Source organism: Barbus barbus, assembly GCF_936440315.1.
Source record: "Barbus barbus genome assembly, chromosome: 29".
Classification (NCBI taxonomy): Eukaryota; Metazoa; Chordata; class Actinopteri; order Cypriniformes; family Cyprinidae; genus Barbus; species Barbus barbus.
In genome coordinates this window covers 5,499,209-5,514,336 of record NC_136757.1, presented here as the reverse complement: position 1 = coordinate 5,514,336, position 15,128 = coordinate 5,499,209, and the positions used below count along the sequence as shown (strand labels likewise).

Below are 15,128 nucleotides of genomic sequence, written 5' to 3'. Positions count from 1 at the left end.
GTGTTGCTCTTTAAGCATGCTTCACTTTGTCAGACAGGTTCTATTTAAGGGATTTCTTGATTCAACAGGTCTGGCAGTAATCAGGCTTCGGTTTGGCTTGTGAAATTTAACTTTCTAAAATAATGTGGTTAATCACAGTTCTTTCATGATTTAACAGGAGGGGGCAATTCATTTTTCACGTAGGGCCAGGTAGATTTGGACAGCTTCTTTCCCCTTAATAAATGAAATCATCATTTAAAAACTGCATTTTGTATTTACTTGCATTATCTTTGTGTAATATTAAAATTTGTTAGATCTGAATCTTTTAAGTGTGACAATTATGAAAAAAAACTAAACAAAAAAAAAACAGGAACGGGGCAAAAACCTTTTCACGGCTATATATATATTAGTAATCTACTACTGTTTAACGTTAATGTTCTAAAGGTTATGGCATATAGCAATTACCCACCTTATTTTTCAACGTGGGAGTAAATTATTTTCTGTGAATGTGTGAGACTTCCGGTTCATTAAGCCGCTGTGGGGAAATAATGAGAAGAACAAAGTGCAGTAAACGGTAAAACTGTTAACGCTACAAACTAGTGTGTTCGTAATTTAAGATAATTAATTTTCAGCTGTAAAATGGGGATGTGAATGATTTAGATGCTTCATGCTGAGTTTATTATTTATATAGGATATTTTGTAATATGTGCAGTCTTGAATTGTGCAGGTTTTCACATTAGAAATTATCAGCTTTCCTCCAGTATGGATGCAGTGAGAATGGTCCCTCTGTGCTGGAATATGATTCAGAAGTTTCCATTAAAGCAATTAATATAATATTTCAATCATGACAACCCTCAGAATAGCTTTAGCATGTTAATGATATGACAATGTTACTATATTTGGTCTTGGCGGACTAGATCTGCAGTGCATGCTGCTGCAGAGCAAGTATGTACTTACTAGTGCCATTATACACAGACACGCTACTGTGAGCATGTCAGATATGCCACTGCTGCATGAATATGCATACATAAATCTCGCAGCCGATCTAGACATGTGGTGCTGGGGGAGGTGGAGGGTTTCTGAGAGTGCCCCGCAAGACCAGTTTACAGCAAACATTGAATCAGACTATTAAATGTTGAGCAAGCAATCTCAGGCCATCCAGTTTATACCATGTAGTAAAATAAGTGATTGCTAGTAGAATGCATGTGAAGGACCTATGAGTCTGTGCCATCTAGAGTTTCATGACTGAACTAATGAAAATGCATATTACTTCACCTAAGATGTTGATTGGAGACTTTGGAGGGGGAACTTAAGTGTTCACTGACCACAAAATTAAATGTAATAAATGTGTTATGAAAGATATGCAGATTACATTAGTTCACTTTGCAAAAAAAAAAAGATTGAATTTAATAAATGTGTTATAAAAGATATGCAGATTACATTAGTTCACTTTGCAAAAAAAAAAAACCCAAAAACACTTGAAGTCCAAAAGTATTCACTGCTTGATGAAGCCTATTAGAATGCAGTTATAATGCCCCTAAATTCAAGTTAGGAGGGCAAAAATATCCCTGTATGAGTATTTGTTTTATATATTTATATATGATATAGTTAAGTGAATGTGATATTGATTTTATGCAAAAGTTCAGCAAACAATGTTAATATTAAGTGAGTTACATTTTGCTGATAATATTATCTGTTTTAAAAAAAACTGTTTTTAAATAAATATTTTAAAGGGGTCATGAACTGAGAATGCGGCAGTTGTTTAAATGATGTTTAACGGTTGCTTTGTCGTGTCCAGTGTAGACAGACTTTAGCTGTTGCGGCACGACACGACAAAGCAACCGTTAAACATCATTTGAACTTTGTCTCAGTACGTTATAAGTAGAACGAGCCATCAGGGTTTTGTCATGTCACTCCGCGCTGCATCCAGTGTAGACAGCATCACTGATTATAAGACGTTCTATTGTATTTTGTCGCGCCGTGCAGCTCGAGTCCGGTGTAGACACTACAAATCCTTGGTGTGAAAACAGCTTATATTGCAGGCAGTTTGCCAAAACGACAGCTTTTGGAATGTTCTACTCTATGATGTAATAGAGTAACTAAGCACCGCCTTCACAGAAGAACATCAACACCTGCTTCTACATCACTGCCTGTTTAGCCCCGCCCACCGTTTCATGCATGTAGTATTTACGAGAGAGGCGAACATGCAGCTCTACCCAGAAACCAAACAATAAAGATGGCTCTGAAGACAACAAGACGCTGTGCAGTGTCAAGTTGTGGAATTAGCTTTATTTTTAATAAAGATCCAGACCGCGACTGGCCCTTTGTTCACTTTATTTTACCGCGGATTCGTTTACAAACAAAGCTCAACTCATTGTGGGATTTTCAAAAAGATTGAAACTAAAAGACAATGCTGTGCAGGCTATATTGGATCTGACAATAATGTCGCAACATTACGTGGTCATATTGATTTGTATCCTCTTACAGATCGTTTGATATGTATGGAGTTATTTATGTGTTTTTGACCTAAATCACAGCAACGTCCATCTATGAGGAATGTGTGCTGTCAATCATGCAAAACTGTTAGCCAATCACAGCAGTGGGCATTTACTTCTAAGTTTACAATCCGCCACGCCTATTCAAACAGAGCGTTCAAATGAGGGAGGTCAAAAACAGGACAGAAAATAGCTTATTACTTCTAAATTGTGATGTTTTTTGATGTAAAAATGTTGATATCGTTATAAGTGGTCCTCAGAGAACAGTACAAAATAAACAAAGACAGTTCATGACCCCTTTGAGTCAATTATTCAATGACCCATTAAAGGAATAGTAAGGGATATGACCGAGAATGTGAAGTGGAACTGAAAGGTTAAAGAGAGAGAGAGAGAGAGAGCGAGCGAGAGAGCTAGAGCGACCATTGGGAGCTGTGCTGACGGTATTGTGTGGGGGGTCACAGTGCGGACAGTAGAGATACTGTTTCAACCTGCATTTAAGATGTGTTTTTGATGATCCGATCGAGACATTTTAATCAATTAAATTTTAATTGAATTATTTACATGATGCACTGTGATTAATCATAATAAAAAGATTAAAGGGTTAATCCACCCCAAAATTTAAATTCTGTCATTAATTACTCACCTTCATGTTGTTTCAAACCTGTAAGACCTTCGTTCATCTTCAGAACACAAATTAAGATATGTTTGATGAATTCCGAGAGCTCTCTGGCCCTCCCATAGACAGCAAGGATCCTTACACGATCAAGGTCCAGAAACATAGCAAGAAGATCAGGGGTTCTACCATAATTTTACGAAGCTACGAGAATACTTTTTGTGTGCAAAAGAAAACAAAAATAATGACTTTATTCAACAGCCCGTCTCCTCCATGTCACCCTGGCACCATTTTGGGAAGTATCCACTGAACGTAAACAACATATGCTGTTCTGTGTCAGCTGCGTCACACGGATACATTGTTTATGTTCAGATAAAAACACAACGTATCCGCATCAAAAATATCTTAATTTGTGTTCCGAAAATGAACAGAGGTCTTACAGGTGTGGAACGACATGAGGGTGAGTAATTAATGACAGAATTTTCATTTTTGGGTGAACTAACCCTTTAATAACGACAGGCTGCATCCAAAATCGCATACTTCCCTACACTGTAGTACACGAAAACAGTATGTGACAAAAGAATTATGTACGAATTCACAGTACTCCTAAAAGAATAGGCAAATGTACCCAGGTGACTTACTACTTCCGGCGTGATTCTGGAATGTGCATACAGTGGACTTTTTACACTCCCATGAGGCCAAGGGAGAGGATTTATGAATGGCTGTGACGTGTCTCAGCTGACACTGGTAGATCATGTGACAATGACAACATGAGGAATGTAGTAAGTTCAGATTACATACATACTTTTGTGGTCGTGAAGTAGTCTCAGCCTCAGACGTCACACCCACGGAACGTTGGCTGAATGTCTGATGCAGATGGCACACTTATCTAGAAACACTTCAGGATTTTCTAAGTCGCCATCAGATTGGTTGAATTATACAGGATTTCTGGGAGGTGTGTGTGTCGCGTTCTTTAACGTTCCTTCTGGAAACAAAGAGTTTGGCATCGATATTTTGATGCCAAACCCCCCTCACGAAAGAAGAAAGGCGTCTTTTGCGGCAGAGAATCTTTAAAATATGTCCGAGAGTTTTTCCCTGTTTTCTGTTATTGTGGCGACATTTCCATGCCCCACGTGACGCAGCACAAAACGAAACGTGATTGGTTGCTTTACCTGTCAGTCATATGGCCTCTTGGGCAGGCCTTGGCCATTCAAAGCAGCCAAAGTTCCCAGACCTTCAGCCGTCACTCTGAAGGTCTGGCTACATGAGACTAGTCGTGAAGTAACTACTTATTTCAAAAAGTAATTACTCAAGGGAGTATGTGATTCTGGACACAGCCACAGTCATTTGCTTTGTTTCTAAATGAATCAACCCGTTTTGAATTAATTACTTTAATAAAGACAGGGTTGGGCTGCCACCTACTGGCGGTTTTAGTCTAAACCAACCATGAGGAAGCACGAAAACACTCACGCAAGTTATCCCCCCACATCCAAAAAAAAAAAAATCAAGATTTTAATATTGATCAGTATCAGATTTTTTTTGTAAGATCCATTTTAAACTTTTACTGTTATTTTATTTTGCATGCTTTTCTCAGCCAGTATTAATCTAATTTGATTAATCACAGTGCATCATGTAAATAATTCAGTTAAAATTTAATTGATTAAAATGTCTCGATCATCAAAAACGCATCTTAAATGTGGCTTGAAACAGGCCCTGAGATGCTGAGGTGATCAGCTGTGAAATGTGACTGCTCCGGGATATCCAGTACTGGTTTGTTCTTCCCTCTGACCCCTGCTGCCCGTAACCATACACCGCATATATGTAATATCTCTACTATCTGCACTGTGACCCCCACACGATACCGTCAGCAAGTGTTCCCATGTCTCCCAATGGTCTCTCTCTCTCTCTCTCTCTCTCTCTCTCTCTCTCTCTCTCTCTCTCTCTCTCTCTCTCTCTCTCTCTCTCTCTCTCTCTCTCTCTCTCTCTCTCTCTCTCTCTCTCTCTCTCTCTCTCTCAGTTCCCCTTATTCTCGGTCATGCTGCTGGTGACTGTCATTGATCTGTTGGGCTTTGAAGGCGTGTGTGTTTTGACTGACAGCACTTGGGCAGTGGGAGGGCTCTGCTTCAATGTGAAATATGATTACACCAGTGTAGAATTTCCCCAGTATCAGTGTTATGGATGAAGCGCTGGAGTGCGTTCAAGTTATGAGAAGAGGCATAAGACTGGATTGGATGTGTGTTGGCAATAAAGATGGACTATAGAAGCCATGCCAGTAGGAAGACGGGCGGTTTGTGTCGGCCCCCGTGCAGCCCCGGTAAGATCAGAGAGGGATATGCTCACACACGACTCCGCATTTAGATTCGGAGAAATGGATCATTCATTATATTTAGCTGCTTCTTCCAGCTGCTGAAATGTCTCCAAACAATGCTTATGAGACATGATGATTAGTTATTTAAAAAAGGTTCACACTTAACTAAGTGTAGCAGCCTCTACGATAAATCAAATTTCATCTCTTTTAAATTTGAAAATGTTCAATATACTGTATAGCAAATTTCATCTGCTTGATTGTTTATATCATCATCATCATAAACTACTCTAAAATTAGACATTATAATATTTAACATTAACATGATTGTCTGTAAAGCTGTAATGTGTGTTGTGAAAATGTATTTGTATACAAGTAAAATCAACTTGACTATAATGAAAGTTATGGTAATAGTCATATTAATTTCAGCTTTAGTTTTATCAGTTAGTATTAATGAAACTGCAATTAATTGCAACAAATCTTTCACACTCAACTAAACAAATTGTATCTCTTGTAAATGTATTTCAACTTTATCATTTAATACATTGAATAAATATATAGGATTTCAGTGTAATAGTAATAATTATAAGTTTCATTTTAGCTCATTTTAATGATAAATTATCAGTCAAATTCAACCAGTAACGTTGCTAAGAATTAATATTGCATTCTATTAAACAAAGGTCTAACAACTAAAATACATATGATTATTTAATGCATTGTTCTTTTATCTATTTAATAGTTGTTTTTAATCATTTTTTAAATTGTTATTTATTAATAAAATCAAAATAAGTTTTATTTTTCAGTATAAGCAAAGAAAGCAAAACAGTACTTCAGGTTGCATAAATGTTTAAATGTAATTAATTTGTGAACTCGAGCAATTAAATGAATTCAATTCATTTTACCATTCAGTCCAGGCTGATCTATAGTCTATACATGACTCGGTTTTGAAATGCGTTCAGGATTTTTCTGATCCCTGCGGTTACTCCGTGTCCATTGCAGCCTGACATGTGTACTCTCCAGCCTTCTGCCGTGTCACCGGTTTCTGATTTGCACAGCACTTTTTATTTATGTGCGTACATCCATGCTGGGATATGTAACAAGTTCATTTGCCGTTAATGGTAGATGGAGCGGCTGTGTCTCTCGTGCGGGTGTTACTTAAGAGGAGTCTTGGCATGCATGACTCGATATTTTAACCCCAGCCAAACTTCTTATTCTTCACGAGGTGTTGATTTTAGATGTTCCACTGCAGGATTATTCCTGCAGTGGAACATCTTGACATTCTTGACCGCTCTATATTTTTGTAATGTTTCTCAAATTGTTTTTAATGTGACGGTGCGGTCTTTAGTCTGTCGCTAAAGACGTGTTGAGTTGACAGATGCTTCTGTTGTACTTTGTGCTCAACATACGTCAATATTTTTGTCAAATGTTGTGTGTTCAGTCTCTCTCTCTCTCTCTTAAAAAGGAATTTTCATGGGGTTTTCATGCATCAAAACAATAAAAGTTTAATACATCTTTATTTTTCTTTCGTACACTAGAATGTGTTATGTGCATATTATGTATATATAAATACACACACATACAGTATATATTTAGAAAATATTTATATGCATTTACATGTATATATTTATATTCATTTAATTTATGTATAAATATATTTAATATATAAATATAACATATTTTTCTTAAATGTATACATGCATGTGTGTGTATTTATGTATGCATAATAAATATACACAGTACACATACATATATTAATGTAAACAAAAACTTTTATTTTGGATGCAATTAATCACGATTAATCATTCGGCAGCACTAAAATTAAAATCTTTGCCAGTCTTTTCAAATATCCTTCAAACCACTTTTTACCCATTTGTCAAGAAGTTTTAATAATTAAAAAAAAATACAATTTTGTGTGAGCGGCACTTTTATATTTTATGTTTTAATAAGTACAGGTCAAAATAAGTGTGCTTACATAAATATATCTGTTACACTGAATGACTATGGAACATTAGTTCACCCATATTTTTCACAAAAGTTATTTAAAATATTAAAATTGACATGACACTTAATTAAAGCACCATAATTAGAATATTAATTTTGTTCAGGAGATCTATGTTTGTTTTTTTGTTGTTTTTTTTATATTTTAGTTAGGCCAAACTCCGTATGGTCTTAATTAGGCTACAGATTGCAAAATTATGATTCAGTTGTTACTGAGGCAGATCTCTCTCTCTCTCTCTCTCACACACACACACACACACACACACCTCTCTGTTGGCCGAATGCCATACTAAAGCATCTCAGTCATTCAAGGCCTGTGTCATAAAAGACTCTTTACCGCTTATGTTCCCAGGTCTCTGCCAAGGAGACATTTCTTGAGTGGCTATTGGATTTCTAAGGTGTAAAATGAGATGAATGTGACGGCCTAAACATGTTGCAGAAAAAGACAAAAGGGAAAAATAAAATACCAGGAAAAAAAAAACAGATAATGTTAAACTTCTCACTGAATTGATCTTAAAATGCACGTCCTCTTGTATGGTGCTAGTTTAGTGGTCTAGTCATCTGAAGCCTGTGCTTGAGCAGGGAACTTGTTCATAACATAAATGGTCCTATCTATGATGTGTTTAATTCAGTTTAATTGAAATGCAACAGTTGAATCATGGGCTGTGTGTTTGGTCATGTTTTAGAGAAGACCCGTAAGGAGGTGGGGTCTAAAAGCTCTGGTGGGATGGAGATCATTCTGTCATCTCTGGAGGTACAGTACCATCACACAGAATCACATCCGTTTATCTCAGCTCAAGTTGAAGTGTTTTTCAGCTGCTAATCCACTTGATTTCGTCCAGAATACACAGGATTTGCAGACCACTCTCAACATCCTCGCTATCTTGAATGAACTGTTGACTGTGGGTGAGTTTCAGTGTTATTGTTACTAAAACCTAAAACTATCATTTGTTTTGTTACTTGAAATAAAGCTCAAATAAAATAATTAAAATCAGATATTAATGTTAGATGACAAACTTAACCCTAAAAAGCAGAGGTCTTCAACCCTGTTCCTCCACTTAAAAAAAAAATATTTTTATTAGATTATTTCATATGTCAGGCTTTACAGGGTTAAACATTATAAACTTAAAATTAAAAGTTACTAAAACTGAAATATAAAAAGAAATGAAAGCTAAATAGAAATATGAAAAATAATATATATTTGAAAATATTAAAATAAAAGCTATTTTAAAATATTAATACATGAACATGAACTTCTGTAATGTTTGTCTGATTATTGTTTACAGTTGTCTCTATATGTCCATTTGTAAGGATTTGTTTACTTTATTATTTCTTTAATAAAAGGCATAGTAAATGAAAATGTGATGTTTATCTGCTTACCCCCAGGGCATCCAAGATGTAGGTGACTTTGTTTCTTCAGTAGAACACAAACGAAAATGTTTAACTCATACCGTTGCAGTCTGTCAGTCATATAATGGCAGTCAATGGGACCCATGGCTTTGAGAGTCAAAAAAACATACACAGACAAAACCAAATTAAACCCTGCGGCTTGTGACGATACATTGAGGTCTTAAGACATGAAATCAGTCTGTGCAAGAAACTGAACAGTATTTATATTGTTTTTTACCTCTGATCCACCACAATGTCCAACTGTCCTGAGCGTGTTCACAACAGCCGGCACGTGACATGTCAACATGCTCTGGCATAGTAGATGCATGCGTGGAAACAATCAGTCGCTTGTATACATCACTCATTGTTTAGATCACTTCCGCGACCTCAATGTATCGTCACAAGCCACAGGGTTTAATTTGGTTTTGTCTGTGTATGTTTTTTTTTTACTCAAAGCCATGGGTCCCATTGACTGCCATTATATGACTGACAGACTGCTACTGTTTGAGTTAAAAATCTTTGTTTGTGTTCTACTGAAGAACTTTCATTTTTGGGTGAACTATCCCTTTAATAAATTGGTAATTGTTTTCTTTATAGCATTTTTAGTTTTTTTTTAAGTAGCACTTCTTAAAAAGTCATTTTTGTTCTCAACACTAGAATCAGCTCAAAGATGCTCTAATCAGGACCCCTCAGTGTGTTTGTGAAGGACAGCATGGCGTGATCTTGCTGTGTTTGTTGTGGTAGGTGGAGGCCGCAGGACCGGGGTGTTTGTGTCTAAGGGAGGAACAGCCATTCTGCTGCAGCTGCTGGTGAGCTCCAGCAAAGACCCTCCAGCCAATGAGGAGCTAATGCATCACATTCACTCTCTACTGGTCAAAGTCGGCCCCAAAGGTACAGACGACACCAGAACTAATCGTTTTAGCTTTGCCAAACATATGATCTAAAATCATTTTGTGAGTACAGTTGGAGTCTTGAATTTTGTAGATTTATCTGTTTGAATCTGTAGAAGTTTGATTAAGAATGCAGTGGACAAATGATCAATTTCCAGTGACATCACTTCCTTTTCAGACAGGAAGTTTGGTGTAAAAGCGCGTCTGAATGGGGCTCTGAATATGACACTGAATCTAGTGAAGCATAATCTGCAGAACAACAAGTTGTTGCTGCCGTGCCTTCAGGTGCTTCGGGTCTACTCAAGCAACTGTACGTTCACTCGTTTTATGTGCTCTGTTGTACATTTATGATGTGGAATACGTTTGCAATATGCTGATATAAAAAGATATGACATGCTCACTGATACTCTGTGCATCGCTACAGTGAGGCTGTATTGAACTTGTCTTTTCTTTTAGTGGTAAATGCAGTGTCGCTGGGAAAGAGTGGCGCTTTGGAGGTCATGTTCGAAATCATCGGACCCTTCAGCAAAAAGAGCACCACTCTGCCGAAGTATGTCGTGTGTGTGTGTGTGTTCATGTTTACCGGATCTGAGAATCATATAATGCACTAACTGTTACAAGAATGACACTGATCACCAAATATGAGGTGACAACATAAAATGTGATCACCTTTGTGTTTTTCTGATCACTACTGTGTTTTTGTCTTGATTTGTTTGACTAATTTATTTAGTCTTTTCCCGAATAGAGTGGCCTTGGACACACTAGCGTCATTACTGAAGTCTGGTAAGATGCATGCTAGGATCATTCTGTCAAGAACATGTTAATATGACAGACAGACAGATGTACTATTATGTTTATTCCTAATACAGTAATATGAATAATGAGAATAACACATACACACGCACAAAATGAAAATAAAAATAGTTCTAAAATAATTAGAATGAAAATGGTGTCTTAATGTCCATACAGATACAATTTAACATGTTGTTATTGATTTTTGAAAACATCAGCTGAGCATGTTTTTACCCTTTTATCTTTATTTGTTTGTCAAGAGTTAAGAACCTTTTAGTACTATACTTATTTTTATTTTATTATACTGTTACAGTATATATTCTATACACGTTTCCACAAAAATATGAAGCAGCACAACTGTTTTAACATCGATCATAATCAGAATTGTTACTTGAGCAGCAAATCAGCATATTAGAATGATTTCTGAAGGATCATGTGACACTGCAGACTGGAGTAAGAATGCTTTGATCACAGAAATAAATGAAATTTTTAAATATATTGAAATTTGACATCCAGTATAAAACATGTTATTGCAGTGCTGTTGATGCTGAATGATGTACAGGTCTCTTATGTATATGTGTCTCAATCTTCAGGAATGAATGCCCGTCGGGCAGTGGACAGAGGATACCTTCCCACGCTACTCACAATCTACCAAGATTGGCACCGCAATGACACACGTCACCGCCATGTGGTCATCCGCAAGAGCATTCTGGGATGCATCAAAAACCTCACTAACATTAAGCTTGGCAGGAAGGCCTTCATAGACGCCAATGGGATGAGGATCCTTTATAACACATCCACTGTATGAAAGTGTTGGATAAAGTTTCATTTTATTTGTGCTTCCATTGGAACATGCCAGACAGCTTTACTACAGTATGAAGATATATAACTGTGCTGTGTTTCAGGAGTGCCTGTCTGTCCGGACACTGGATCCACTGGTCAATACCTCCAGCCTAATTATGAGGAAGTGCTTTCCAAAGAACCGCCTACCACTGCCTACTATTAAAAGTGTCTTTCACCACCCACTACCACACATACCAGCCGGTGGACCGGTGGCGCAGCTGTACAACCAGCCGCCTGGAGGTAAAACACACTCACAGCTGCACTCACAGGGTGTCATTGCTATTGGTGATGGTGCATGATAAATCTCAGTCTCGCCTTAAAATCAAAATGAAATAAAAATGCATCATATTTATCGTCTTTATATTGTTCCTGGTATTGTTGTATGTGATTTATCAATCAATTGGCAAAGGATAAATGCAAGTCCCGTAAAAAAAATAAAATAAAATAATATTTCTTTTCAAAATATGTCTCCTAACAGAAGTCAAATTGGTTGCAAATGCTGTTTCATACTTTGTATGCAGAGTTATAAACTGGTATTAAATGCTGGTTGTGTCTTCTGTGTTAGTGGATGATGTAGTTGATGAGAGCGATGAGAATGAAGCCACGGAGGTCGACACAGAAAATGACACAGAATATGACGAGGATGAAACCGGTCACAAATCACAGGTACAACGATCTCGTTAAACTTCACTAAAATTATACCGCTCAGCCGATATCAATCATAAATAAAACAAATTATATTAATATAAAATATATATATAAATCAAACTATTTCAGCCAAATTCGGATTAATGTAATAAAACAGTTTAAAGTGGTGATTGACTGTTTTTTTCCTAGGCTTGATTGTGTTTATGGGGTGCAGTCTAACATGTGTTAATGCTTCGTATAAAAAAACAACATTATTTTTCACATAATTTACCTTTATTGTACACCGCTCTGTCCCTTCTCCGATAAATGCTCTGATGATTTACTGGTTTTATGAAGCACTTCTCTCAGAAATACACAGTGGGCTCAGATTGGTTAGCTGGCCCAGTGTGTTGTGATTGGCTGAACTGCCAGATCGCGTCTAATCGTCACGCCCCTCAGCTCAGCGGCATGTGCTCCGGTTGTATTGTAAACAGTGACGTCGTCAATATCGCCTGTCAATTTGAGCCCGAATCTCACAGAACCTGTGCAAGCACATATGTTTTTTGTTTGTTGTTGTCTCATAAGTTTAGATGCGCTGTTATTTGTAAATGCTAATACTTCTGTTAGCTTTTAATAGACGGTTTTATCCTGATTAAATACAGCACGGCAACCGCACACGCGTCCATTAACGCTTCTCATAGCTATGTGAAAAATATGTCTATACACGTAAAGTGTATAACTGGAACACAGTTTATTGGAGCTGACGAGCTGATGATCAGGGGCCTGTTTCATAAAACAAGTTTACCAAATAAGCCAGGTTTATTTCAGTTAGTCTGACTTATTGTCAGTTATACAGTGTGTGTGTGTATATATATATATATATATATATATATATATATATATATATATATATATATATATATATATATATATATATATATATATATATATATATATATATATATATATATATATATATATATATATATATATTTGTATCTCAGTTTTAGTCATTTTAGTACTTCCAAGCAGGAAATGTTTATCAGACAATACCAGTCATTTTAAAATGACCAAATACCAGCCCGCTCATTTTTTGGAATATATGTCGTCTGTTGCTATTTAATTCTTTAACCCAGATTTGATGGGAAGGTAATAAATAGACCTGTTCTGTCACACAGTACTATACTATGATCTGCTGTTTCTACACGTGTTTCTAATTGTCTGTAAAAGAGCAATCAGGAAACTGATTTTATAATTCATGTTTGTTATGCACTGCAGAATGATGACATAGAGACAGATATCAACAAACTGCGACCCATACAGATGAGTACGCGTCCGTTCGATGAGCTCAGAGCCTACGAGTATTTCTGTCGGGAATTCAGTGAGAATTTTGAGGTGAGAGCACTTCTGATTAAATAATGAAAAGGCAAAAAAGGCATGCAATTTAAAAATGTACTGATTACAAAAATTGCAGACGCAAAAATACGTCTTTAATAGATAACTTTTATATTGTAACCATTTTCTTTCTCTTTTTTTGATTGCATTTACCCCTCATATATGGAAACTCCTTCATTCACTTAGTCATCAGGTGTGATCACTTTCTGTTTTGTTCTCAGGATGATGACTTTGAAAGCCCCAGATCTGTCATCTCTCCATCAAGTGTTGACTCAGAGCGTCATCGTCCCATCATCATTCCCACCACGCCAAGCCCCTTTGGCCCTCAGAACAGACGTCCGCTGCGAGAGGACCTTCTGACGCCCAAGTCAAAGGAATCACCTCTGGAGCTGGAAAGCATATCAAAAAGGCCAGAGGGCACATCGGAGCCCGATCTGGTCTGTAGTTTGGGCCGTCTGGTTCTAGATGCTGGAGTGAATGGAGGCTCTGCGGATGGGCCTCAGGATGAGGGCGGGGAACAAGGGGTGCTGGAAGTTCCAGACACCGCAGCACTGCTGCCGCTGCACGACCCTGACCTTTACTTAGAGATTGTGAAGAGCACCCGCTCAGTGCCCGCCTACACAGAGGTGGCTTACCCAGATTACTTTGGGCATGTGGCACTCAACCTCCGCGAGCCCATTCTAGAGAGGGTTTATGGTGTGCAGAGGTACTACACATATGTTTTACAACCTTTTTGAAATGTTAACAGAATAGTTCACCCCAAAATGAAAATTTTATGAAAATTCACTCACCCTCAGACCATCCAAGATTTGTTTCTTCATCGGAACAGATTTGGAGAAATGTAGCATTCCATCACTCACCAATGAGTCCTTTGCAGTGAATGGGTGCCGTCAGAATGAGAGTCCAAACATCACAAAACAATAATCCACAAGTAACCCACACCACTCCAGTCCATCAATGAATGTCTTGTGAAGTGAAAAGCTACATGTTTTTAACTTGAGACCCTTACTTCTGGCTAAATATGAGTTTTATACATAATATTGCTGTCTTCTGTGAAAAAGTTGTCTTGTCTGAATCAGGAGAGAAATATTCACAGATCAAGCACTGTTTACAAGCAAAAACAGTTCAAATCAGTTTTGAACAAATATACCAGTGGATTTTTTTGATGTGAGAGGAAAACGGAGGATGGACTTTTTTGCTAGAGGAAGTGTCATTTATGAATTATGGACTTTTGAATTTTGTCCAGAAGTGATGGAATTTACTTCTTAGAAGCACGCAGCTTTTGGCTTCAAAAGATGTTAATTGATGGACTGGAGTGGTGTGGATTACTTGTGGATTATTGTGATGTTTTTTGGACTCTCATTCTGACGGCACCCATTCACTGCAGAGCATCCATTGCAAGTGATGCAATGCAAAATTTTTCCAAATCTGTTCCGATGAAGAAACAAACTCATCTACCGTACATCTTGGATGGTCTCAGAGTAAATTTTCAATTAGTATTCAATTAATTCTCTTTTTTTGTGTGTGCAAACTATTTATCTTTATTTAATAAAGTCTTATTTCTATGCCATATTTGAAACCTGTATCTTTTTTTCCCCATGGAAAACAAAATGAGATGTTCAGCAAAATGTTCACACTGCTCTTTTCCATACAACAAAAGCCAGGGCTTCAAAAAACACCATAAAAGCATCAAAGTTGTCCATGTGACTATATTCCAAATCTTCTGAAGAATTGTATGCGATGATCAGGCCTAAATAAGTGTTATAGACCGCTCCTGGTCACTCTATGATTCTAAAGAATAG

General features: G+C 37.1%; 1 protein-coding gene across 2 annotated transcripts in view; it reads left to right on the top strand.

Annotated features, from left to right (window-relative positions):
• LOC306849477 (cytosolic carboxypeptidase 1-like) overlaps window positions 1–15,128 on the top strand; it is a 37,411-nt gene that overhangs the window by 3,676 nt on the left and 18,607 nt on the right. Inside the window, exons 4-14 of one of the 2 annotated variants that reach the window (XM_079384524.1) lie at window positions 8,077–8,144; window positions 8,233–8,296; window positions 9,524–9,670; window positions 9,848–9,979; window positions 10,126–10,219; window positions 10,415–10,452; window positions 11,055–11,263; window positions 11,367–11,544; window positions 11,870–11,970; window positions 13,210–13,326; window positions 13,548–14,032. In XM_079384524.1, coding sequence (XP_079240650.1) covers window positions 8,077–8,144; window positions 8,233–8,296; window positions 9,524–9,670; window positions 9,848–9,979; window positions 10,126–10,219; window positions 10,415–10,452; window positions 11,055–11,263; window positions 11,367–11,544; window positions 11,870–11,970; window positions 13,210–13,326; window positions 13,548–14,032 — 1,633 coding nt within the window. Of the gene's footprint in view, window positions 1–8,076; window positions 8,145–8,232; window positions 8,297–9,523; window positions 9,671–9,847; window positions 9,980–10,125; window positions 10,220–10,399; window positions 10,453–11,054; window positions 11,264–11,366; window positions 11,545–11,869; window positions 11,971–13,209; window positions 13,327–13,547; window positions 14,033–15,128 lie in introns of both variants that reach the window. The other variant, XM_079384523.1, reaches the window with a different exon arrangement.